The following is a 26,258-nucleotide window of genomic DNA, read 5'->3' on the forward strand; positions in this document are numbered from 1 at the left end:
TGGTATCAATAACAGTAAATTGTCACCTATATTCCATACAGCATCACCCAAATCACCAAGTCGTGGGGGGGGGAAGATGGTCAATATAAACTTCAACTGCCCCTAACAGACAGCAGCTTATCACTCTACTCAATGATAACTTTGTAACCACACTAAACTTTGTGAAGTGTTTTTGGATTTGGTTTGTGTGAGGGATATGATACAAAAGAAGTTAAATTATATTGTCCAGTGGTAACACTGCATTTTGGGGGATAAACATGGGAATTAGCATCCTATTCCTGCAAATGGCTAGCACCAGATTCTTTAGAGGAAGGTACAAGAAGCCCTGTGGTGGACAGGACTAATCTGCTGAGAGAGATATTTCTTCTTACCACCCTTCAGTTAGTAGTTGGCTTATGTTCTGAAGTGTAAGAGCTTATATCCCATTTTTTTTATCCTACCTAATGTAACTGTGGATAGTGTCATCCAGATACATTTTAAATCTAATATTTATTTGAATCCTCTGAAGCTCTTGGTTTCAATGCTATATTGTTGCAGTGAGTTATACAGGTCACCAATATATTATTTTTAATGTATTTATTTTTATAAATTTTAATTTAGTTATCTTTCAGATTCCTTCAATATCACTTTGTCCAATTTACTTTCGATATGCCTGTTAGTCTGGACTGGAGAAAATATCTGCCAATATTAGGCAGAACTGTACAGTAACAAAATAAAGTAGATACCTTCAGGCATTATTGCACTTGTATTTGAAACAGTAATGCCTTAAAAAAAACAAGGAGTCTGCTGGCACCTTAAAGACTAACAGATTTATTTGGGCATAAGCTTTCATGGGTAAAAAAAACACTTCTTCAGATGCATAAGGAGTAATGCCTTAATCAGCTTGAAAGCTACTTAGAATCATGGGACTGGAATGGACCTTGAGAGGTCATCTGGTGCAGTCCGCTACATTCGTGGCAGACTTAGAGGGGTGAAAACATTATCTACTTCCAATGTATTAAGGAAAAGCAAATATACACCCTTGTTCAAAAGATGCACTGTAAAGAGACTATAGCTTACAATGAAACCTCAGCTTGATAAAATTTGTAAGAGGTTTAGAATAACTCTGGCATGCAATCAAGCTTCAAAGTGGTAACATTCCAGAAAAAAATATTTTTTTCTCAAAAGGCTTTGGAGGCCAGACCAGCGACTGAAAGGATTTCAGCATGGTAAAACTGAGGGGCCTTACATGTCTAGCTCAACACAGCAGTTCAGAACAAATATAAATGTCACTGTGACAGGGTAGACTATGCCCTGATGCCCCCTGGTGGAGGCCTTGTGGCCCTGCCACACCCCATCCCAGAAAAGGCCAGTAGAGAGGTTCCCCCATGCTGCTTAGAGCAGCTGTGTGGGAAGCAGCTAATCAGGACCCTGCAGGCTAGTATAAGAGCTGCAAGGCTAGACTGAGATCAGTTCCTTGCTAGAGTTGAAGGAGAGTGGATGGTTCTCCAGGCTGGCTGCTGGGACTCTACCAGGACAAGGCCCTGAGGTAAGTGTGAAGAATGTGCTGGAGCAAAGCACATCCACTATTTCCTGCACATTGCTCAGAGTCACACCCCTTCTTGGCAGGATGCAATTAATGACCCTGCATTGCATAACACAACCCCCACAGGGACTTCCCAACTTCAAACTGATTTGCATCTGACCACTAGCAGTCTGGAATTGCCAGCTTCCACACAGCGATTGCCACACTCTTCTCCACTGAGAGGGCAGCTCTCATTTTGGTGTCCTTGCACCAGAGGGCAGGGCAGAGCTTTGCACACAGCTCTATGAAGGTGGTTTTGCGCATCCAAAAGTTCTGCAGCCCATACCTGCATAATAATGCAATCCCATCACTCAGTGCTTGTTTTCCTCAAGTCCGATAGCAACAGTCCATGATGTGCAGCTGCTCTGCGAATGCCAAAAGCAATCTGAAATTGTTTCTTTCCATGGCATACAGCAGGGCAGGCACTACAGATTCATTTTCAGATTCAAAGCACATGAAATACTGCATGATCACTGCATTGTGTTCATAATGCGTATCAAAAAACTGGAGAGCAGTGCAGGATCCATGCTTTCAGACAGAGTTGGTGGGCACACAGTTTATAGGGGCTGTTGAAAAATGGCACAAAATGTAGTTGGAAGCCCATGGAACGATAGGACAGAGAACTGCATCAAGGGACAGTGAGCTTGCACCCAGCATGCACTGTGATCCATTCCCAGAACTTCTAGTGGCCGAAGGTGGTGAGTTGCACGTAGGATAGCTACCCATAGTGCACTTCTCTCTCTATTTTTGCTACAACACCACTGTAGACACACTCCGCTGACACCAGGAGCATTGTGCGAACATACACAAGCAATGTAATTATAGTGGTTTATGATAGTATAACTTGAGTTGACTTAACTACATATCTACACATATGACCTTAGGGCCCAATCCTGCTATCACTAGGCATGACTTACTATTGCCTTAACACTGTGTGGTCATTTATACTTGTGCAAAGTGAGTGTAAAATACTACAAAAATCAGAATTATCCACTCCCTTATACTGGGGGAGCATTTTACACCTATTTTGAAGAGAGGGAAGGCCCCTATCCTGTGATTGACTACACAAAGCAGGTCACTCTGAGTAGATGAAGTCAGCGGTAAGATCCGGACCTAAATAACTACATAACGTGCAAAGCACTGCAGAATCAAACTCAGATGAGTGAATGGGAGTTTTGTCACTTTTAGTGGAAGCAAGATTAGGGCCTTAACACTTTAATAACATGAAGACTCAGCTACAACACATAGTGGATTTCAATTTCTGCTGCTACTCCAATATATTTTTACCACACAATTACATTTTATTTTACACATATTTTGCTATTTCAATTTCTAAGGTACAAAGTGTAGGCTTTGAAAGGAAAAAATGAATTATAAAATTGCCAGAAATTTGTCAAAAAGTGCCTTTTCTTTTAAATTCCCTGGCATGACTGCGGGAAGTGCTCTGGAAACCAAAAGATAAATGTAATTTTGAGCATGACACCATTTCTCTTCCATCAAAACATAGCAGGTCAGTGACCCAAGGCCCCAATTCTCTCCCTATACTTATGTAAAGACCTAACTGAGTTAAGCACATAAGCACATGCTCAATTTTGACTTCACTGGCTCTAAATAGAGTCAATGATGACAAGGAAGACATTGACCCTATAATGCTGCTCAGCATTGGATTCAGTAAGTAAGTTGTGATTGGTGGAGAACACAGATGAAATGCCAATATTCTGTACTACTAATTTGGCATCAGTCAGGATCACATCCCATTGTTCATGAAACTGTTGAATGTCACTGATAAGACTTTCAATGTTATCCCTCTCAACATCAAATGTAGCATTGTGTGCTTCAATTACCAGATTAGTTTGCTGGATCATTGTAAGTAGCTTCGTCCACAAAGATGACATCAGAATGCATTCAAATTTGATCATGTGCTTTTGAATAGACTGAAGTTCAGTTTGAGCCTGTGCAGTGAGATTGAGAGATTCAAGCTCATTTAAAGCCTTTCTCACTGAATTCAATCGCTGCACAACTGGTTGAATACCATCAATCCCTGCAGACCATCTAGTTTTGGACAACCCATGCAGTGAATCAGGAAGATATTGCTTCAGAATTACCTACCTTTATGGACTGCTACTGAAAAGACTGTACATTTGCTGAATAGTTCTAAAGTAAGTAATTGCCTCCTTGCATGATTCAGCACAGTCAACACCTACAAGGTTTAGTGTGTGATTTCCATAGCTGGAGAAAATACAGTTTGAATTATGCTCAAGCAGAACTGCTTGTACACTTTTGTACTTCCCAGACATATTAGATCCATTGTCATAGGCTTGACCAATGCAGACTTGAAAAAATCTAACCTTCTAGAATTGCTAGTACTCGAGCAGCAATGTATTTTCCAGTTTTTCTCGTGAAACCATCAAACAAAATAAACTTTTCTTCAATTGAAAATTTTGAGCTGTCTATAATCTTAACATATCAAATAATCACAGTAGTATGTTCCTTGTGAGAACAATCTGAAGTGGCATCAACAATGATTGGCATTTCGAATCTCATCAAGAATTGTTGTTTGTATGAATGATACACATAGCTCAATAAACTCATTTTGTATGCGTGTGGAGAGTAGATAATGGACTTGCATGTGCTTTTGACTCTCTTGCAATTCTCAAACACGTTGTACATGCTCTGATAAAAGTGGGTCATATTTGAACTATGCCTAGAAAGTTTCCATTTGCACGATCACCAATATGTTGACTGGAACCAAAGAAAGTCAATCCCTGCTCAGAAAGGAAAAAAGGATGACATTTAGGATGTGCTCAAGAAGTTTTTTTTCCCAGTTATTAGTTTCTACAGAGAGTTCAGTCAAGAGTAAATACTCAACTGAACTTTCAGCTGATGCTGCCCTACTGGCTGATTTCCACGCAACATAGTTTTCTTTGTGTGACACTGAACTCTCATGTGATGGCATTCAGTCTTTCAACTTCCTTCAACCTCTGTTGATGCTCCATCTTGATTGACCAGAGAGAACAGATGCATTTGCAGCACTTTTGTTCAAAATGAAGCAGGGTGCACAGTACAGAGATTGTTTTTCTGTACTCCAACATAACCACTCTCTTGTGAAGGTCTCACCATTTTGAAGAGTTTTTGTCAGCAGATGAGTAGGGAAAGCACGATTATCAGCATCTTGTGGACTGTTACTTGGAATTTCAAAACTACACCTCTACCCCAATATAACGCTGTCCTCAGGAGCCAAAAAATCTTACTGTGTTATAGGTGAAACCGCGTTATATCAAACTTGCTTTGGCCTGGAGCATTTCCATTATTAATAGTCAACAAATCATTTTTGTTAGAACTAACACAGTATATGCAGTAAATAAATCTGTTCCACAATGGTTAAATTGTATCTCCTTTCTTTAATTACAATTATTTTATAAGCTTACTTAAAAGATACAGTATATTAACAACATAGGTACTAAACACTGCTAAATGTAACCATGTGGGCTAGGTTTCATCATACATCAATTGTTTTGTCTGTGTGTAATGCTTAGGAAAATGCCAAATTCACAAAATATCAGAAAATGCTTTTAATTACACATCCTTACAAATTGTTGTAGAAAAGGATTTTGGTATTTTAGCAAATAGGAGCATGGGCCACTTTGTCACTTAGCCAACTATGTTGTACATAGGTTGTTACGTAATATAACCTGTTAACTATTAAATACACTGTAGTTTGAAAACTTTTTGGGAGGTACAAAATGCTTCCTTATTTAAGATGCACCCCTTAACATTTTTTTAATTTTTTAAAAAAATTGTTATATTTTGTTGCTACTGCGAGCCACCTTCTTCGTCAGGTCAATTATGGATTTTAACTGCAGTAGTCTATCTACATCCTGCCTTTCTAGCCACTTAAGACCAATCTCTAACCTTACAACCGCATCAGCAGTTTTGGGCGGTGGCTCTGAGGGTTCTTTGTCACTATCCTCAGGGTTAGACACATTTTCTGAGGCACCAGGTGGTTGAGGGGCAACATTATGAATTATATCTATGTCTGCAAGTCGTTCATAGGTTGGACACATAGCATCCACCTCCATCCACTCTTGAACATCAGCTACCCCACTTCGAGCCATAAATTCCCTGTAGACTCGTTCTGCCTCCATGGCCTCTTCTTCTGTAAAACCTTCAAAGTTGTTCTCATCTTCATCTTCTTCCTCATCTTGGTTGTCATCACTTTCAGTAACAAAAACACTTTTGAGACCACGATGCCAACATTTCTCTATCATTGACAGAGTGATTCCTAGCCAGGCTGTCTCGCCTAAGTTAAATACATCCAGCAAATTCAATTTCTTGATTCTTGAAATAAGGAAACAAATCAACAGAGGCAGACGTGTACCCAGAAGCCTCCTGCTCCAAGACAAGCCCAAGAAAGAAACCAACAGAACTCCACTGGCCATCACCTACAGTCCTCAGCTAAAACCTTTCCAACCCATCATCAGTGATCTACAACCCATCCTGGACAACGATCCCTCGCTTTCGCAGGCCTTGGGAGGCAGGCCAGTCCTTGCCCACAGACAACTGCCAAACGTAAGGATATTCTCACCAGCAACCAAACACACCACACCATAGTAACTCCAACTCAGGAACCAATCCATGCAACAAACCTCGATGCCAATTCTGCCCACATATTTACACCAGCGACACCATCACAGGACCTAATCAGATCAGCCACAACATCACCAATTCATTCACCTAAACATCCACTGTAATAGACCCAGGCCAGTTGGAAACAGCAGAGTAGTCGAAGGGAGATATACTGGCCACTGAATAAGCAGTTTTCTGTTCCCTGAGTGACCAGAGCAGGGGCTGCTCCAGACCAGGAGAACACCTGACTCCAATTAACCTGCTAAGAGTCAGGTGAGGCTGTTAAGCACCTGACTCTAATTAAGGCCCTCTGATGCAATAAAAGGGCTCACTCCAGTCAGGCCAAGGGGAACCAGAGGAGAGGAAGTACCTGCAAGGAACTGGGAGCAAGAGGCGTGCAAGAAGCTGAGAGTGAGTAGGCATACTGCTGGAGGATTGAGAAGTACAAGTGTTATCAGACATCAGGAGGAAGGTCCAGTGGTGAGGACAAAGAAGGTGCTGGGAGGAGGCCATGGAGAAGTAGCCCAGGGAATTGTAGCTGTCAAGCAACTGTACCAGGAGGCACGCTAGACAGCTGCAGTCCACAGGGCCCTGGGCTGGAACCTGGAGTAGAGGGCAGCGCCAGGTTCCCCCCAAACCTCCCAATTCCTGATCAAAATAGAAGGAATTGACCTGGACTGTGGCTTTTACCAGAGGGGAAGGTCTCTGGGCTGTTTCCTGACCCACAGGGTGGATCTGTGAGGTGACAAAATCCACCAATAAGCACAGGACCCACCAAGGTAGAGGAAGAACTTTGTCACACCACCAATATAATATACGCCATCATGTGCCAGCAATGCCCCTCTGCTATGTACATCGGCCAAAATGGACAATCCCTACGTAAAAGAATAAATAGACACAAGTCAAATATTAGGAATAGCAATATACAAAAACCTGTAGGAGAACACTTCAACCTCCCTTGACACACAAAAGCAGATTCAAAGAGTCATCCTGCAGCAAAAAAACTTCAGGACCAGACTTGAAAGAGAAACTGCTGAACTTCAGTTCATTTGCAAATTTGACACCATCAGCTCAGGATTAAACAAAGACTGTGAATGGCTAGCCAACGACAAAGCAGTTTCTCCTCCCTTGGTGTTCACACCTCAACTACTAGAAGAGGGCCTCATCTTCTCTGACTGAACTAACCTCGTTATCTCTAGACTGATTCTTGCCTGCATATTTATACCTGCCTCTGGAAATTTCCACTACATGCATCTGACGAAGGGGGTATTCAGCCACGAAAGCTTATGCTCCAATACTTCTGTTAGTCTATAAGGTGCCACAGGACTCTGTCGCTTTTTACAGATCCAGACTAACACGGCTACCCCTCTGATACTTGCCAAATGCCATGACATTTTTTAAAATAATTAAGCCATCCACTGTTAGCTTTAAATTCATTACCTTGATGTGCAGAAATGTCCTTGCCCGAGCATCTAAAATAGAGATCCTTCTTCAGTTTCTCCGCTTGTTTCCTCATAATGTCACCAGAAATTGGCGTGCCTGCAGAGCATCCTTGGGTAAACCACGTAAATACTGCTCTATCTAGTTGGTTATCCTGAGCAGTTTTTAGGCGCTTCCTTTCCAGGCCTTCATTTTCAACCAGTTCAACAAGCATTGATTGTAATTTTGATCCACCCTCTTAATGTTGATATCCCCCACTCCTAGTTCTTTTGAGACTTTTGCTTGGCTCATTCCTGTTTTCAGTCTGGCCAAAGCTTCCAATTTTTTTTTGACTGTCCATGCCTTTCGTTTCCGTGGCAGTGAACTACTTGCCATCATGTCAGTGGTATTTTAATACTGTAGTAATGCAAACAATATTTTTTGTTTTGTTTAGAAAATGTCAGCCTAGAGTTACAATGTTTCCAAAATACAACTAGTGAGACAATTTAAGTTTAGTCTACACTGCACACAATTTAAAAACAAGATTAAAATAGGTAGGAGAGATAAGAACGCCTAATGCATGGGTAGGCAAATTTTTTGGCCCGAGGGCTACATCAGGGTTCAAAACTGCATGGAGGTCCGGGTAGGGAAGGCTGGGCCTCCCCAAACAGCCTGGCCCCATCCCCTATCTGACCCCCACCTACTTCCTGCCCTCTGACCCCTCTACCCCCAACCCATCCACCCCCCCACTCCTCCCCCCCCTACCCCCCTCCAAAACCCCCCCCCTACATGACCCGCCGCTATCTAAGCCCCACTGCTCCCTGTCCCCTGACTGCCTCGACTCCTATCCACACACTCTTTGACAGGCCTCCCCATGCCCTATCCAACACCACCATTCCCTGTCCCCTGAGTGCCTCACCCCCAGAACAGTCAGACTATCCAACCCCCCCCCCCCGCTCCCTGACCACCCCGAGACCCTCTGCCCCTTATCCAACCTCTTGGCTCCAGCCCAGCAGCCTTAACACAGGGCTCAGAGCAGTGTGTCAGAGCCAGACACACTGACAGGCTGATACACCAGAGTGCGCAGCCCTGCCCCCCAGAGCACTGCTTTACCACCTTGTATGTGAACCCGTGTTATATCAGGTCGCCTTATATGGGGTAGAGGTGTAATTTGAAGAAAAGATTACATTTGGGCAACACTACTCTTGTCAATAATTCCAATGTCAGTCAAGATCAAACCTGGAATACTCCTGAATTGCTCTTGCTGCCTAAGAGCTACATGTTTCTGTTGCGCTTGAGTTTCTTGATCATAGGCAGGATCTTCTGCTACATAGTTACTGTTGGCACATTTCCTTCTTGACTACTGGCCTCATTTCACTGGCATTGAAATATCAACCACTGCAGGTGCGGAGTTTTCATTAGCTGTAGCACTGCACGGGGTAAGATGTGCCTCCCCTACTTCAGGACCAGGTGGCTGGGCGGGCGCGGGCTGTAGCGGGTACGAGGGGGTCTCCGCGCCCGCGCAGAGGGCGTGACCTGAGCACAACGGGGCGGACGGAGGAGTTGGCGCAAGGGGGACGAGAACGCGCCAGAGCCGTTTGAAGCGGGTTGCTAGGAGACTGATGTGCATGGGGCCAATGGGGAGGCCATTGGCTATGACGCTGGGGTGTGCGAGCGCGCGGGAAGCCTCACACCCCTCCCCGCCGCCCTCGGGAATTGGTGGGTCAAGGTGGTTTTCCGCGCTTCTCCCCGAGGGCGAGGGAGGGGGCACGGGGCAGGGTCCCAGGGAAGGAGGCTAACCGGGCCCCCTCCCTTCCCGTGTCGGGTGCAGATCCTGGCGCGCAGCTGGGTCTCTACGGCTTAAAGGTGCAGCCCCGCCCTGGCTTAAGAGCTGATGCGGGGCTCTTGGGGCGCGGGCCGGGCGCCTCCTGCTCGGGGATGTTGCTCCATCCACCGCCCATGATAAGGGCAGGTTGGGGGGCGTGGCTACGTTGGAGCTCCGCGCCACGGACTGGGGGACGTAGTGTGCACTGAGCGCCCTGCCTTGAGGGCACAACGTTCTGCCCCGCCCCCGCCCCCGCCCCCGCCGCATCGTGTGTAAACCCGGCAGAAGGGGAACCCGCAGCGGAGGCCCTTGGTGAGTGGCGGATGCCTGCGCCAATGGGAGGCGGCCCTCGCTTTACTCCCTACCCCGCAGGTCCCAGCGGCCAATGAGCGGCGCGCTGTGGGCAGGGGGCGGGGTTCGGTCAGTGCCGGGTGGAGCGGGCGCTGCTTCACAGTCCGGCAGACGCGGAGGAGGCGGCGTTGCGGCGAGTAGGGAGTTACCGCGGTGCTGGGCGCTCGGGCAGGGACATGGGGCCGCCAGCGGCGTGAGGCGCGGGCTTCGCTAGCCGGGGTACGTGCGCGGGGCGTGTGGTGGGGCTGAGCGCGGACCTAGGTCCCGGCTCCCCTCAGCCTGGGGCCGGGCGGCCGGTCAGTCACCGGGGCTAACACCTCTCTTGTCGCTGGCAGGGTCTGAGCGCGGCGCGGCGGCCGAAGGGAGCCCGGCTGTGCCTGTGTTGGCGACGGCTCGCTGTCCCCCCGCCGCCGGCGATGGGGAATGGGCTCTCGGACCAGACGCCGATCCTCTCCAGCCTGCCCTCCTTCCAGTGCTTCCACATCGTGATCCTGGGGCTCGACTCGGCGGGCAAGACCACCGTGCTCTACAGGCTGCAGTTCAACGAGTTCGTCAACACTGTGCCAACCAAGGGCTTTAACACGGAGAAAATCAAAGTGACGCTGGGCAGCTCGAAAACGGTCACTTTCCACTTCTGGGACGTGGGAGGCCAGGAGAAGCTGAGGCCCCTGTGGAAGTCCTACACCAGGTGCACGGATGGCATCGTGTTTGTGGTGGACTCTGTCGACATCGAAAGGATGGAGGAAGCCAAGACAGAACTTCATAAAATTACTAGGATATCTGAAAATCAAGGCGTGCCTGTCCTTATAGTGGCAAACAAACAGGACCTGAGGAATTCCCTCTCTCTCTCAGAAATCGAGAAGATGTTAGCAATGAGCGAGCTGAGCTCTTCTACTCCCTGGCATCTGCAGCCTACCTGTGCGATCATAGGGGATGGACTCAAAGAGGGACTTGAAAAACTACATGATATGATAATTAAGCGAAGAAAAATGTTGAGACAGCAGAAAAAGAAGAGATGAGTTCTATTTCCACACTTCTGTCTTAGAGTAGTTCCATGGTCAGAATTTGACATAACAGCTTCCAAAGCCTGACCTGCTTGCTTGGAGGCTGTCAAAGCTTAGTTATGTTAAACAATCAGTTGCACAACCTTGCTTTGTGGAAGTTGTGCAAACACAGAACCTTTTGAAAAGCAAAACCAGAAAATAGCTTTTCCAAGGTTTCTGGCACTGTATTATTTCGGATGCCCTATAAAGTAATATAAAGCTATCAGGAAACAGATGAGTGGGTAAATGTGACCTGGATATCTAAATAGCCAAATAAAATGAGGTGTTTTGTTTTTTTTTTGCTTGGTGTTTGTATTCATATATTTGAGGGTGCATTTTTACAAGAAATTTGCATTGAAGGCATTCAGTGTGTTAAAACTTCTAATGCTCGTAAGTTGAGTATTTTAGGTGAATATATACAGCTTTAAAAATATTGGTTTCAACAAGGTGTATGAAATTAGCAATCCATTACATCAGGAGACTGTGAGACTTGGGGTTTTATCTTCTTTGGTAATGATTTCCATGAGAGAGTTTGACTATGTGGTATGTTTTTTAATTTGGCACTTTTGAAGTTGAATCACTTTTAGTTCTAATACTTGAAACTTCAGTGCTGTAGATTCTGCAACTGGTAGAGGAAATAAGATTTGTTAGACAAGTACACAACATGCAAGAGCATGGATTAGTTTTCCCAACATGTAGCATGATTTGGTGTGTAGTCTTCTTAGAAATAGCTATGCATTTAAAATATGCTTATGTCATTTGGAGATTTGTTCCAGAAACCTTGTTTGTTGTTAAGTTACTCTGACATCCCCAAGTTAATTCTTTATCAACACTGAAGTTAATTTGTTTCAGTAAAGGAGATGCATACAGCGATTTAGGTCTCCCAAGACTTTTAGCAGTGCAGCATTCTGGGCTCTTTAGATGATGGCAATAAAACTTGATCATAATGAAATATAAAGAGAACTAAAGTCAACAGAGCACACTTTTTGTATCTGCAGAAATGCCCAGGTTTGTTACTTACACTGCTAGGTCACTTTCTATATAGCCTTTTTTATTACAGTTTTTGTCGTGCTTGTGGTTAGAAAAGTAAAGAAGCTTTATACACTTGAAACACTTTGACACTGGGAAAACATCAGTTTAAAGATGGCCTGTGCTCTAATTATGCTTTAAGCTGTTCTTGTTTACAAAGTGCGCAAACAGTATTAACTGGGCAGGACAGTATGTCTAATGAGAAGAGAGAATAGTTTTTCTTACTGGTACAGAACTTCAAGCAGTTGTCTAGACATCTTGATTAGCAAATGAAAAGGGCTAAACTAGAGTCTGAATTTTAAGATTAATTTTAGTGGTGCTGTAAAACAGAATGTTAGATTATCTTGAAACTTCCATTAGAAATATCAGTCTTAAAAGAACAATCCAAGAATTGTTTCCTCTTACTCACTCAACCAGCAAAGTTACTGCATTCTTATCTACTGCCGTGTATTAAGAGGATAACAGCTGAATGTCAATCAATGTAAGGTATTGATATCTGTATAAAATCAAACATCATGGCCAGCAGCTGTTTGTCCATAAGGTAACCAAAAATGCACTTTAGTTTTTTTTCATAATTGAAAGTGACAGCTTTTTTTTTTTTTTAAATGACAGCCTGGTCCTTTTGAAAATTGAAGTAGCTTCCAGTGGAGCTTTTGTATGTTGGTTATATATGTACCTGCACTAGTGACATTGAAAGTCACTTACTCAGTAATGTCTATATTTATAGAAATGTGGATAACTTCTTAAACCTCAATAAACAGAACTCAAAACAAGTCTGCAGGGAGAAGGTGTTTGACTTCCTTGAGTTGCAGTGAAGTGTTCTTGTTGGCCTCTATGTGCAAATCTCGCTCTCAATAGCAGTAGAACAATCTGCATGAAAATCAAACTCTTATAAATGTGGTGAGATTCATAAATGTGACAATGTTATAAATCACAGGTATCTCATTAAAGACTTAATATCAATGGCATACTTGTATTATGTTCCGTATGTTTGTAACAGAACACTTTGCTTCTAGCTATAGCCATTTCTCTCCTCGTGCAGTGATTGTGTGTATTGTAAACCTTCCCTTCTCATGAACAGATTTACATGTTGCATACGTATTTTCTGGGGTAGCTCTCAAATTCTCAAAGTTCTGAAATCATGTACCATATTAACAGACTACAATGGTAGTATTAAATCCTTTAATCAGCTCAGACTAACATTTTTACTTGGTTTAGCATTTATGCTAGAAAGGTGGGGTTTTTCTACTATGTAGATGAAATATGTGGTACTTCTTCATTGTAAACAGACGTAGATTGAAATTTTCAAAGCAGTGTAGAGGATTCAGCCACACTGCTTCTTGATTTTTAATGGAGAATGAGAGTAAATCCCTTGCACTGACTTGGAAATCTCAATGGCAGTACCAATACAAAGTGCCCCATAATTGCTGTCAAACACTTGTGTACACTATTCTGATTTCAAGATCATTCAGTTTTGACAGAGAAACATGTTGGGCTACTTTTTTTTTTTCTTTTTTCCAAAATTTGGTGGGTACAGTTGTACAACTGGAAGCACATAGCTCAAAAAAATAAAAATCCCTCACCTTTGAAGTTTTTGAATGAAACTGTTCCAAATGTAGTGTATCATTGCCCACCAAAACTGATTCTACATCTTTATGTTGTACGTTTTTATTCCCAAAGGGCTGAGGCCAGTTTGGCTTATATTGGCAAAGCTCCAGCTCCCCTCCCCCCTCCATACTCTAATTAGCAGGTTGTACAGTACTATTGTACAAGGAGGCATTGAAATGCCAGTCTCTTTCTTACGGCTCATGAGTGAAGGTTGCATGCTGTGGAACATGCTCTGCTTCATCTGAGAGCTTAATAGTTTGTAAAGTAAATTTTGTGAGGAACTGATTGTGCTTCTTGCCCCAAAGCCTTGTAAAAAAACCTTTCTTTCCTATCTACCCAACCTGCTCTGAATAGTATCTAAAGAATACTCTATGATGCTGTCAATGGGAGTTAAGTGTATATTAGCTTGAAAGATCAACCCTATTTCCCTTAACTGTATCAAGAAATACTAGTGTTAATGCACTCCCTATTGGCACCCTACTCCTTGGTAACTTTATGAAGAACAGTTGGAAACAGTGGGATGTGAACATGGTTGCACATTATATCTTGAGCCTCATAATGAGTGCAGTAAGAGACTTTCTGCGGGAGATCCTGGCTGTTCTTAAAGTAGCCTTGTTCATGTACGAATCACTATTCCCCTTATTATAATGTAGTATTACATAACATTGACTGGGAGCAGTGTTATCACTTAACATAAGAAAGCTTCAACCCAGAGCTATGATTTCTACAGTAAGCTGAAGTTGGGATGTGCAAGGAAGTCTTTATTTGAAATAAACTAAAGTTAAAACAAACTTTTGTTTCAATTCAAGTTACTTCACTGTTATAGAAATTAAAGGTTTGGTAAATGTCTTTTGTTAATGTAGATTACTTTATAAACTGGTTTAATAAAAGTAACAGCTATTTCATATAAGGACATTTTAAACACACTAGGAAATACTTAGGAATGTGAAACTGCTTGGAGCAGCTGTGTCAAAGGGAATGAGTTACATCAGTAACTTTACCTATGTTTGAATCTAGGATGATTATACCTAAATCAACAATTACTGTGTGAGGAAAACAAACACTGTGAGACCCAATCAAAGAAACTGTTAATTTCTCAGGTTTTATCTTTAAAAATGTGAGGTTTCTTTGATTGATTGTACAGGCTTAATCACTTTACATAAACTATTTTTCCTGAAGAATATGAATTAATATGTTTTAGCTAGCAAATACTGTTGATCTGTGATACATTGCAGGTCCTGGCCTTACATTAATCAGAGTGTTGCTTTGAACATATATTGGCTATTCAGTTTTTCAATACTCTGAATTTTAATCACTGTACATGTCAGCAAACCAACATTTGAGAGGTTGCAGTTTGGTAACCTAAATCATTCTCTCCCCCCCCCCCCCCCCCCCCCCGCAGCAAAATAAAAATCTTTGTATCAATGGAACAATAGCTATATGTATTTACTGCTTTCTACAGCCAATGTCTAAAAGAGGGGTTCTCAAGGTGGTGAGGTTATAACACAGGGGGTTGCGAGCTGTTAGCCTCCACCCCATACCCCACTTTGCCTCCAGCATTTATAATGGTGTTAAATACAATGGAGGAGGGATAGCTCAGTGGTTTGAGCATTAGCCTGGTAAACCCAGGGTTGTGAGTTCAATCATTGAGGGGGCCACCCAGGGATCTGGGGCAAAATCAGTACTTGGTCCTGTTAGTGAAGGCAGGGGGCTGGACTCAATGACTCTGCAGGGTCCCTTCCAGTTCTATGAGATAGGTATATTGCCATATATTATATAAAATGTTTTTAATTTATAAGGGTGTGTTGCATTGAGAGGCTTGCTATGTGAAAGGGACCGCCAGTACAATAGTTTGAGAACCACTAGTCTAAAAGACAACACGCAGTTCTTATATCTCTGCCCCTGGTATTTGTATGTAGTATTGTAATATAAGAAGCGTGTTTCCAGGTTTTACCTGTGTACTGATGTAACAAATCAAGACTAACAGTGGGATCCACAAATGTACTTAGGAGCCTAAGATTTAAGCACCAAATCTCCCCCTGCCCCCCTTTCCCCCTCCACTATGATCCACAAAATCGCTGCTGACCCCTCTCGGTGCCTAAACTCACCTGCTGGCTAAATTTCAGAGATGCCTATGTTTCAGTCTCTGGGCACAAGCACTGCCTCACACTAGGTATCTCTTCCCTTCCCCCTACCCCATCTTCCTGTTTAATCCCTAAAGCTATTCACAAACCAGGGGAAACCCCCTAAAATTGTGGCTGGAGCCCAATCCAGTAGGTGTGCTCAGTCTGCCTACTGGTTTGGCTCCCATTCAAAGTCTGGCCAGAAAAGGAGGAATTGTACCTTTTAACTCACCTGGGATGTAGGAGACCCAGGTTCAATTTACTCCCCCTCCCCGAGTGCCAGAGGGAGAGAGAATTTGAATAGGGGTCTCCCACTTCTCAGGAGAGAGCTTTAGCCATTGGGCTATGTGATATGCTGATGTGAGGCTTCCTCAGGTCTTGGCTACACTGGAGAGTTGCTGTGCTGGTGATGGCTTTACAGCGCTGCAACTTACCATCCACACTTTCAAGGCACATACAGCGCTGTATGTCCCTGGCTACAGTGCTGCATGTACTCCACCTCTGCCTGGGGAATAACGACTGCAGTGCTGGTGATGCAGTGCTGCTCTGCCAGTGTGGCCACCAAAAGTGCTGTTACTGGCCTCCAGAGGTATTCTGAGGTATCCCAGTTTGCTTTTTCAGCCACTCTGCTCATCAGTTTGAACTCTACTGCCCTGGCGTCAGGTGACCCGCCCTTTAAATGCCCTGGGAATTTTAAAAATCCCCTTCCTGTTTGCTCAGCCAGGTGTGGAGTGCAATCAGTGAGTCTTTCCAGGTGACAATGCCTCCACGAGCCAAACAAGCCCCAGCATGGAGCAGCAGGAAAGGGCGAGTTGCTGGACTTCATCAGTGTTTGGGGGGAGGAAGCTGTGCAGTCCCAGCTGACGCTCAGCCGTATGAATTGCGATACCTATGGGCAGATCTCAAGGTCCATGCTGGAAAGGGGCCATGACCGGGACGCTCTGCAGTGCAAGGTTAAAGTGAAGGAGCTGCTGAGTGCCTACTGCAAAGCCTGCAAGGGAACCACTGCTCCGGCGCTGCCCCCACGTGACCTGCCGATTTTACAAAAGACTGACTCGATACTTGGGGTGACCCCAACCGCAAACCAGGACCACGATGGACTCCTTCAGAGGGGGCAGGGGAGAGAGCAGAAGGGGGAGGAGGAAACCGAGAGTGAGGGTACTGGAGTGGGGGGAAACGACACCACCAAGTCCCAGGAGGCATGCAGCCAGGAGCTCTTCTTAAGCCAGGAGGAAGGCAGCCGAGTCGCAGCAGCGGTACTTGTGTGAAGGACAAGAAGAAGAGAGGTTCCCGGTAGCGTTTATTTTCAGGATGAAAATGTTTCAGGAGAGGAGGGGTTAGGCGCTGCATAGCAAGCCTAGATGTGATAGCCCAGATGTGGTCTATCACATCGCGTGTAATCGGCCTCTGTATTCTGCAAAAGTTTCACCCAGTGCATGGGCAATGCGCTTGCGCAAGTTTATAGGGACGAGCCTAGTGGTCCCTGTCCCAGTCAGTCAGCGCGATCCGTGCCACTGTGCACGCGAGGAGTGAGGGGACCATTGCTGCAACACAGGCAAGCTGCATAGGGCCAGAGGCAGAATTGCATTGCTGTAGAAAGACCCTTCGCTCTTCCCAGGTGACCGAGCAGGCCAGATATCTTCCAGGATCTAACTTTTCTGCGAAGAGAGTGTTGGAGAGAGTGTCAGCTGTAGGTGCCCCTGCAGCTGATTTGCTTTCTGCCAATGCATGAAGCCCAGGTGACAGCCCTGACAATCAGTCCCGCCTTAAGTACACTCGATTTTGGGCTGCCTGTGGGTTATCGTGCGCTCGTCATTATGTATGGTAGGAAATATTTATGCTAGATGCACAGACTGTACACTCCTTCGACTGTGTGGGAATAACTCTCTGAGATATAAACAATGGCTGTCTCTTGTTCAAAGTGTTGCCTTTTTTGCCTTTCCACAACGTCAGGCCTTGGAGTACTCGGCTAGCCCCGTAGTTTATCACAGCTCAACGACTCCAAAACCTCTGGAAGAAGCCGCGAAAAAGCAAAGACGAACTGCTGCACAGAGTTATGGATCACTCTGCCAGAGAGAATCAAAAAGTGCAGGACTGGAGGGAAAGGGAAAGCAAGGATTCCGCCAGAGAATGCAGCTGCCAGGCAAGAAAAGCACAAAAGCAGCTTGATAAGCATCCCCTGGTGCACGCAAGCGGACTCCTAATCCAGGCGCTCGAGCCATGCAAGGCAGAGCACTACCACGCTGACCCCACCCTCTGTCCATAAGTCTTCCCCTTATGCACCAATATCAGCCTGCAAAACCCTGCTTCCCTAGCATACGCAGGTTCTACCACACGACAGCTGCCTCCAACACCTGTACGTTCACCACCAGCCTGAGAACTATGACCCTTACCCTCTGCACTCAACCCCATCACCATGCAGTATTTTCATCCCGAAGTGCAGCAGTCATTGCACAGCATTCCAGACAGGACATATTCAAACCTGTGACTATATAGTTTACCACCACCCCCCTGCCCTTTTAATTCCCCAAAATGTTGTGTGTCTGTCAGAAAGTTATTTTCTTTTCAATAAATGAATTCTTGGCTTTTGAAACAGTCTTTATTATTGCAGAAAGTCAAAAGATACTTAGCCCAGGAAAGAAACATGCACTGCAAATCAGCTTAGGAAAAACAGATTCCTCCTACCATTGTAAACACTGCACTTTACTCCTGTGCAAGGCACCAAACATTACCCTTGGTTTCAGTTTCAAATTCCTCCTCAAGGCATCCCATCCTTGAAGCCCTGTGCTGGGCCTCTCCAGTAGCCCTGCTCTCTGGCTGTGCAAATTCAGCCTCCTGGCCTTGAACCTCAGAGGTCCATGCCTGACTGAATGTTTCACCCTTCCCTTCACAAATATTATGGAGGGTACAGCACGTGGATATAATCGCGGGGATGCTGCTTTCCCCAAGTCTAGCTTCCATACAGAGATTGCCAGCGCCCTTTTAAACGGCAAAAACACACACCACAGTCATTCGGCACCGGCTCAGCCTGTAGTTGAACCGGTCCTTCTGCTGTCAAGCTTCCTATATACAGTTTCATGACCCAAGGCATTAACGGTAAGCAGGGTCTCCAAGGATCACAATGGCATTCAACGTCCCCTACTGCGATCTTCCGGTCTTGGAAAAAAGTCCCTACCTGCAGCGTCCTGAACAGGCCAGTGTTCCGAAAGATGCGTGCATCATGCACCTTTCCAGGCCAGCCAGTTTTAATGTCAATGAAACACCCACAGTGATCCACAAGCGCCTGAAGAACCATAGAGAAATACCTCTTCCGATTAACATACTTGGATGCTAGGTGGTGGGTGGTGCCAGAATAGGAAATATCGCGTCCCATCATCGCCCCTCCACAGTTAGGAAAACCCATTTGTGAAAAAGACATCCACAATGTCCTGCGTTTTTCCCAGAGTCACAGTTCTTCTTAGCAGGATGAGATTAATGGCCCTGCAAACTTGCATCAAAATGATTCCAACGGTCGATTTTCCCACTCCAACTGGTTCCCAACTGATCGGTAGCTATCTGGAGTTGCCAGCTTCCAGACTGCAATAGCCACCTGCTTTTCCACTGGCAGGGCAGCTCTCAATCTTTGTCCTTGCGCCGCAGGGTGGGGGCGAGCTCAGCACACAGTTCCATGAAGTGGCTTTTCTCATCCAAAAGTTCTGCAAGGCAGCCACTGCTCATCATCCCAGACTTCCATGACGATGTGATCCCACCACTCAGTGCTTGTTTTCTGAGCCCAAAAGCAGCGTTCCATGGTGCTGAGCATTTCCATGAATGCCAGAAGCAATTTCGTGTCGTACGCATCAGGCGACTCGCTATCATCGTCGGACTCCTCATCACTTTGGATCTTAAGGAATAGCTCAACTGCCAAACGTGATGTGCTGGCGACACTCATCAGCAAAGTCCTCAGCAGCTCAGGCTCCATTTCCCACAGAAATCGCACTGCACAGAAACCGTTGAGAGAGTCAAGATGGTGCCAAACGTGGATGGAAAAACAGGGATTCCTGGGATGTGAAGTGATGCATCATGGGGCGTTGGGACAGGAAGCAGAATGACCCACACCCTCCGTCTCCTTCCCAAAACCCACGGCGCCAAAATGGGACGAGGTACTCTGTGGGATAGCTGCGCATAATGCATCATCCCAACACAGCTGCAAATGCTGCAAATGTGGCCACACTGCAGCGCTGGTAGCTGTCAGTGTGGCCACACTCCAGAGTTTTCCCTACACAGCTGTACGAAGACAGCTGTAACTCCCAGCGCTGCACTCCTGCAAGTGTAGCCAAAGCCTCTGTGTCTCCCATTGAATTTCTAGTAATTAAAGAGTGATTGGTGCAGGAGGATTGGATATGGGGTCTCCCACCTCCTGGGTGCTTTCCCCAAACACTGAACTACAGAATCATTCTTGCACACTCTCAGGCCCCTAGGTAGTTCTACTGTGGCTAAATGCTTAAATTGTCATTGAGCTGGGAATTATTGTGTGGTCCAATGGTTAGGGTACCCACCTGAGTGATGGGAGACCCTGGGTCTAGTTCCCATGGCCCACTTAGTCTTTCATTATTCATTAGAAGTGGCACCGCTTCACCAGGAAATATTGAGGGGGCCCCCATCAGAATATTCAAAACTGCAGTGACTAAAGCCCCTCCGGAGTTAAAGTTCGGTGGAGACCCCTGCTTAAATTCTTTCGCCTCTGCTGCGAGAAAGGGAGGAATTGAACCTTTGTCTCTCACATCCCCCATGAATACTCTAACCACTGGGCTAAAAGTTATAAGGTGGCAGTGATGGCACTACCCCACCTCCTCTGGCCACTTTGTGTGGCTCAAGGCAAGGCAAGGAAGAGCTTAGGCACTTAAGCTGCCTGACTCCAGGAGAGGGGATCCTACTTGTGGATTGCTAAACAGAGCTCTGGGTCTCTCTGCAGCCCAGATTTCTGTCTATCTTTGAGAGGGGGGTGAGGCTTAGCACACATCTGTCTGGCTAGCATCTCCATTAGCTAGTTTAAGTGACTCCTGCCACTAGCTGGCTTTTGTGGATCACATAGATTGTACAGGGAACCTAAACACTTAATTCAGCTTTGTGGATTGTGGTAGCATTCCTGTGATTTTCTAGTCACCGAGAAGTTAGGTGCCATGCTGCTCAGCTTGGCAATGTCAGTCCCTTGGTGGATCCCACCCGTAAGCTTCACCTCTGAGAGTGGGAGGAAGTAAAAGTATAGGGAAACAGGAGCCTCTCTATGCAATTAACAATTCAGCTGTAGACAGTTTAGATGGTGGCAGAGAGGATGGATTAACAACAGTGGTGGAAAAACCCCTTTTGTCTCTGTAGCAAGCATCTACATGATGCTGCTACAGTGGCACAGGTGCAGTACTGTAGCTGTGCTGCCGTAATGTCTGTAGTGTAGACAAGCCCTCAGTCTTCTATCTAAAGCAAATGCAAGCTAAAAAGAGAAACACTTGGCCTTAAAGCAATTTGTAAGGACCTGGCTGAAAAACAACCATAAAAAAACAATACCTAGAAGTAAATTGGAGATTGGTGAATTAAGAGGTAGGAAACCCAGCAATGTCATTCTTTTTACAGATCCTTACCTCATGTAAAATTGTATATGAACAATTATCACAGTAACAAAAGATAAGAAAATGGATAAAGGCTAAACAGCCTCAACTTCAGGACATAAACCAAGCATTAACTAGCTGTGATCAGGAAGAAACTTCCCTTTCAGGGAGACTATTCTCTAGTTGCCTATCATAGAATATCAGCGTTGGAAGGGACCTTAGGAGGTCATCTAGACCAACCCCCTGCTCAAAGCCGGACCAATCCCCAACTAAATCATCCCCACCATAGCTTTGTCAATCCTGACCCTAAAAACTGCTAAGGAAGAAAATTCCACCACCTCTCTAGGTAACCCATTCCAGTCAGGACCGGCACTAGGGTTTCTGGCGCCCTAGGCGCCGGGACATTTAGCCACCCCGCACACGGGTCTCACGGCTTGCTGACCCCGGGGGCGAGGGGAGCCCTGGGCTGCCGGGTCGCAGCGGCGGCTCGCTGAACCCGGGGGCGAGCGGCGTCCTGGGCTGCCCGGGTCGCGGCGCCTGGGCTGCCGGGTTGCGGCGGCGGCTCCCTGACCCTGGGGGGGGAGCGCCTGGGCTGCCGGGTCACGGCGGCGGCTCGCTGACCCCGGGGGGGGGGCGGCCCAGGGCTGCTGGTCGCGGCGGCTCGCTGACTCCGGGGGGGGGGCGTCCTGGGCTACCCGGCTGCTGCGGCGGCTCGCTGACGCCCGAGAGGGGGAGAGAGGGGGCGCCTGTGGCTGCCGGCTGCGGCGCACTGACCTCAGGGTCACGCTGACTGGTGGCGCGCTGACCCGGGGGACACCTTGGGCAGCCGGCGCGGCAGCTGCTGCTGCCGGCAGCTCAGCCCTCCCAGCGGCTGCAACCATTTAAAAAATATTTTGGGGCACCACTTTTTGTGCCCCCAAATCTTGGCGCCCTAGGCAACCGCCTAGTTCGCCTAAATGGTTGCACCGGCCCTGATTCCAGTGCTTCACCACCTTCCACTGAAAAAGTTTTTCCTAATATCCAACCTAAACGTCCCCACTGCAACTTGAGACGTTACTTCTTGTTCTGTTCTTCTGTACACTGAGAACAGTCTAGATCCATCCTCTTTGGAACCCCTTTCAGGTAGTTGAAAGCAGCTATCAAATCCCCCTCATTCTTTCTTCTGTAGACTAACAACATCTCAGTTCCTTCAGCCTCTCCTCATAGTCGTGCTCCAGCCCCTTTTCATTTTTGTTGTCCTCCACTGGACTCTTTCCAATTTTCCACATCCTTCTTGTAATGTGAGGCCAAAACTGGACCCACTACTCCAATGAGGCCTCACCAATGTCAAATAGAGGGGAATGATCACGTCCCTCGATCTCCTGGCAATGCCCCTACTTATACAGCCCAAATGCCCTTAGCTTTCTTGGCAACAGGGCACACCGTTGACTATATCCAGCTTCTTGTCTACTGTAACCCTAGGTCCTTTTCTGCAGAACTGCTGCCTAGCCATTCGGTCCTAGTCTGTAGCAGTGCATGGGATTCTTTCTTCATAAGTGCAGGACTCTGCGCTCATCCTTGTTGAACTTCATCAGATTTCTTTGGCTCAATCCTTTCATTTGTCTAGGTCCTCTGTATCCTAACACTACCCTCCAGCATATCTTACCACTCCTCAGCTTAGTGTCATCTGCAAACTTGTACCTTCTTATGAACCATATATACAGGTGGCTGCTGGAAAAGGATATTGGACTACATGATCTGGTCTGGCAATTCTCCTGTTTCTATAAGTACATTGACTATTAATGTGTTTTATGTTGTATGCTGAAGGCAGAGTCCTAAAATTTCTTTGCAATCAATTAAAAAAAAATCCCTATCATTCTGATCAAACAAAAATGTATATTTAAACATGAAAGATAAAAGTGGTCCTTGGTAGCTAAGGCAGGTTAGTCAGGAGAAATCAGATGCCAGAGATTAAAGGAAAAACTCAGTGAGTTAATTACTCTGCAGCAGGTATAAATCTTTTATCTTGCCTTTAAATATTGTATTGAGTGTGGATTGGCAGGACAGGCTATTCATTACCATGGAATACAGTGTGTATTGTATTGATAAATGTTTTAGTATGTTTTTTTTTAATTCTCAGAGCAATAGATTTTGAACTTTTGTCCATTTAAATCCTGTGATGCTGTACCCAGAGTTCTAGTAAAGAGAGAATAGAACTATTATATATGGCTGGAACCATTGATGTTGTTACTGTCCTGCAGCATACACTTTGGCATGGGAGGGGAAAATCCATTCAACCTCTGCCCCTCAGTAGCTTTCTTTTCTTATCCATTGTCACAGAATAACCACTGGGAAAGGAGCAGTTTCTATCTCTTCACCATTAGCTGATGAAAGTAGATGACAGCATCTAACACCTTCCTTTGTCTGGGCAGATGGTGGTTTAACAATCTGCGTTAATGTGATTTTTCAACCATGGAAAAAGCAGCATGTGCAGATGCCAGGCATTTGTCATCAATTTTGCCAACCTGTGGAACAGCGCCTTGATATGATCAGTCTTGCTGGCTTGATCTAAGAATGCCTAACTTCTTGGGACCGCTAGAACCTGCAGAACTTCTGCCCATTTAAACGAATCCTTCCTGAGGTACTAACGAGGGGCTTTTTCTCATTTATTTGAATTCAGTTTTTTAAACCTTTGAATCAGCTACTAAAATGTAGCTGCCACACATCTTGTAGTGTAATTAGAGCCCAATTATCGTGTGTTTTGTCAATTTTTGACATCAAATTCCTACATTTAGTTTTTAGTAACTATAAAATTAATTTTGATCACTTGTTTTTTAATCATATTCATATAAATATCCAGGCAACTTAATTCTTGTGGTACCGTGTAATTTTCACGTCTTTCCCCCATTTCCTTTGGCTGCCAAACTTTAATAGGCTGTGACATTCTGGTGAATGGGGCTCAGGTGAAGAGAGTTCACAAGTTAATAGGATCAGGCAGAGGACAGTTTCCACCTTTGCTGCTATTACTATTTAGCTGGAGATAGTCTTTGCAAAGCTGGCTTAATGTGAGAGAAGAGGGAATCCCAAGCACTTTGGCCTTGTCTACAATACGGACATTTTCCAAAAATATCTCACTGTTGCTAGCATCATTGAACTCGACCAGTTGTTTAACAACATGGGAAGTCCTAGTCTACAGAGGCTGCTGGTATTTATAACATTGACTGCTGTTTTAAAATTCCTGCAGAAGCTGATAACACATTGATTTGAGGTCTCCCAATGTGCTAATAACATACTGAGCTTGCAGTTCTTAGAGTGGAGGAGTATCACAGACCTGGCAATTTGTTTTGTTTTTTGGGTTTTTTTGTAAAGGAAAGGAAAAAAAAAAAAAAAAAAGCCAGGGCACTGAGTGCTGCATTTAAAGCACTGTCTTTGCAAAGCTTGTACTGCCAGATTATGATAGATAGACCTACCCCCGCCACACCCTTTTTTCAGATCATTTTAAGCACTGTCAATTTGTATTAGCAATGATGGGAAATATTTCTAGTGCGGGACTCTTTGTTTTTCAATTAAATCTTTGATTTTGTAGAAAACATTGGAGAATATAATGAACGTCTCAGCTAATGCAATGTTCTTCTCAGTGTTTCCCCTCATAATTGTGAATAAAATGCAAATAGGCACTAATTTTAATCAATTGTTTTGTTTTTAGTATTTTGTATTGAATATTTTTTTCCTGACCTGAAATATTAAAAATAAACACTGAAACATTGCTGGGAAATAGTTTTAAAACTTGAAATCAATTTACAGGTAATCGGGGAGTATAAAACTGGCATAAGTTAATAGTCTGCTGCTGCTACGTAAGTGCTGAGATATTATAGTTCCAAAGCAGGCGATTAACAAGGTTATTTTATAATAATTTCCTATCTAAACCCCTAAAATAATATTGAATGTAGATTTTATAATTTTACATGATAAATGATATTACTAAAAAGCTGAATTCTGATTGGTTTATAAAACATATTTCTTCTGTGTTTTAGCCAGACAGAGATACATATCCCTCACTGTATTAAATATACTGTATCTTTATAAATGAGCTGGAGTTTACTCACAGCGGAATTATTGATCTACTACCTTTTAATTGTGATGGAAAATAGACTTATTGGGCCAAAATCAGATGTAGCCTCACTGAAATCAGCAGAGTTACTCTGGGCCTGCAGGCTGTGCCTACAGTGAATTGTGAAATCCTCGCTCGATTACCACAGCACCAATGCAGCTCCACATACAGTAAAAATAGTGGGAGCACTAATATAGCCTAGTCACCAGCATTTATACCTTTGTATCACATAATCCTGCTAAGAGGAGGTCTAGCCAAATACACCGATTCAAATGCCTGCAGACAGTTTACAATTCATAGATTCCAAGGCCAGAAGGGACCGTTGTGATTGTCTAGTCTGATCTCCAGCCCTTAGAACTTTCCCAAAATAATTCCTACAGCATATCTCTGAGAAAAACATCCAATCCTGAATGAAAAATTGTCAGTGATGGAGATTCCACGACTATCTTTCCTAAATTGTTCCAATGGTTAATTACTCTCACTCTTAAAAATGTGCAGCTTATTGCCAGTCTGAATTTGTCTAGCCATGGGATCATGTTATTTCTTTCTCTGATAGACTGAAGAACCTGTTATTAAATATTTGTTTCCCATGTATGTACTTAAAGGCTATAATCAAGTGACCCCTTAACCTTTATTTGTTAAGGTAAATAGATTGAGCTCCTTAAATCCATCACTATAAGTCATTTTCTCTAATCCTTTAGTCACTCTTGTGGTTCTTCTTTGAACACACTCCAGTTTATCCACATCCTTCTTGAATTGTGGATACCGGAACTGGACACAGTATTCCAGCAGTGGTAATACCAATGCCGAATATAGAGTAAAATAGCTTTTCTATTCCTACTTGAGATTCCCCTGTTTATGCATCCCAGGATCACATTAGGCCTTGTGGCCACAAGATAGCTCCCATTGTTACTGCAGCAATGATAGGAGATTTGAAGAAAAGGCTGAGTATAGACAAGGCTCCTAGTGTGCTGTAGTAATTAAAAAAAAAAAAA

General features: G+C 44.7%; 1 protein-coding gene and 1 long non-coding RNA gene across 3 annotated transcripts; one reads left to right on the top strand and one right to left on the bottom strand.

Moving 5' to 3' along the window:
* Positions 1 to 7,018: 7,018 nt before the first annotated feature.
* On the bottom strand, positions 7,019 to 9,074 carry LOC142046196 (uncharacterized). Its single transcript, XR_012655095.1, has 3 exons — positions 8,849 to 9,074; positions 7,631 to 8,026; positions 7,019 to 7,065 (listed from the first exon to the last, which is right to left on the bottom strand). It is a non-coding gene; the product is annotated as an uncharacterized LOC142046196 (long non-coding RNA).
* Positions 9,075 to 9,700: 626 nt separating this feature from the next.
* Positions 9,701 to 12,825, top strand: ARL4A (ARF like GTPase 4A). Of its 2 annotated transcripts, none has more exons than XM_075062384.1 (2): positions 9,701 to 9,746; positions 10,121 to 12,825. In XM_075062384.1, exon 2 carries the CDS (start codon positions 10,202 to 10,204, stop codon positions 10,802 to 10,804), a length of 603 nt encoding a protein of 200 aa, XP_074918485.1. In that variant the 5' UTR covers positions 9,701 to 9,746; positions 10,121 to 10,201; the 3' UTR covers positions 10,805 to 12,825. The 2 variants fall into 2 exon arrangements, with proteins under 2 accessions (XP_074918485.1, XP_032651576.1); XM_032795685.2 differs by lacking the exon at positions 9,701 to 9,746 and adding an exon at positions 9,864 to 10,004.
* Positions 12,826 to 26,258: the final 13,433 nt, after the last annotated feature.

Source organism: Chelonoidis abingdonii, chromosome 2, assembly GCF_003597395.2.
Source record: "Chelonoidis abingdonii isolate Lonesome George chromosome 2, CheloAbing_2.0, whole genome shotgun sequence".
Lineage (NCBI taxonomy): Eukaryota > Metazoa > Chordata > Testudines > Testudinidae > Chelonoidis > Chelonoidis abingdonii.

Coding starts and splice junctions, on each gene's coding strand:
- ARL4A (XM_075062384.1), top strand. CDS start 10,202: ATGGGGAATGGGCTCTCGGACCAGACGCCGATCCTCTCCAGCCTGCCC.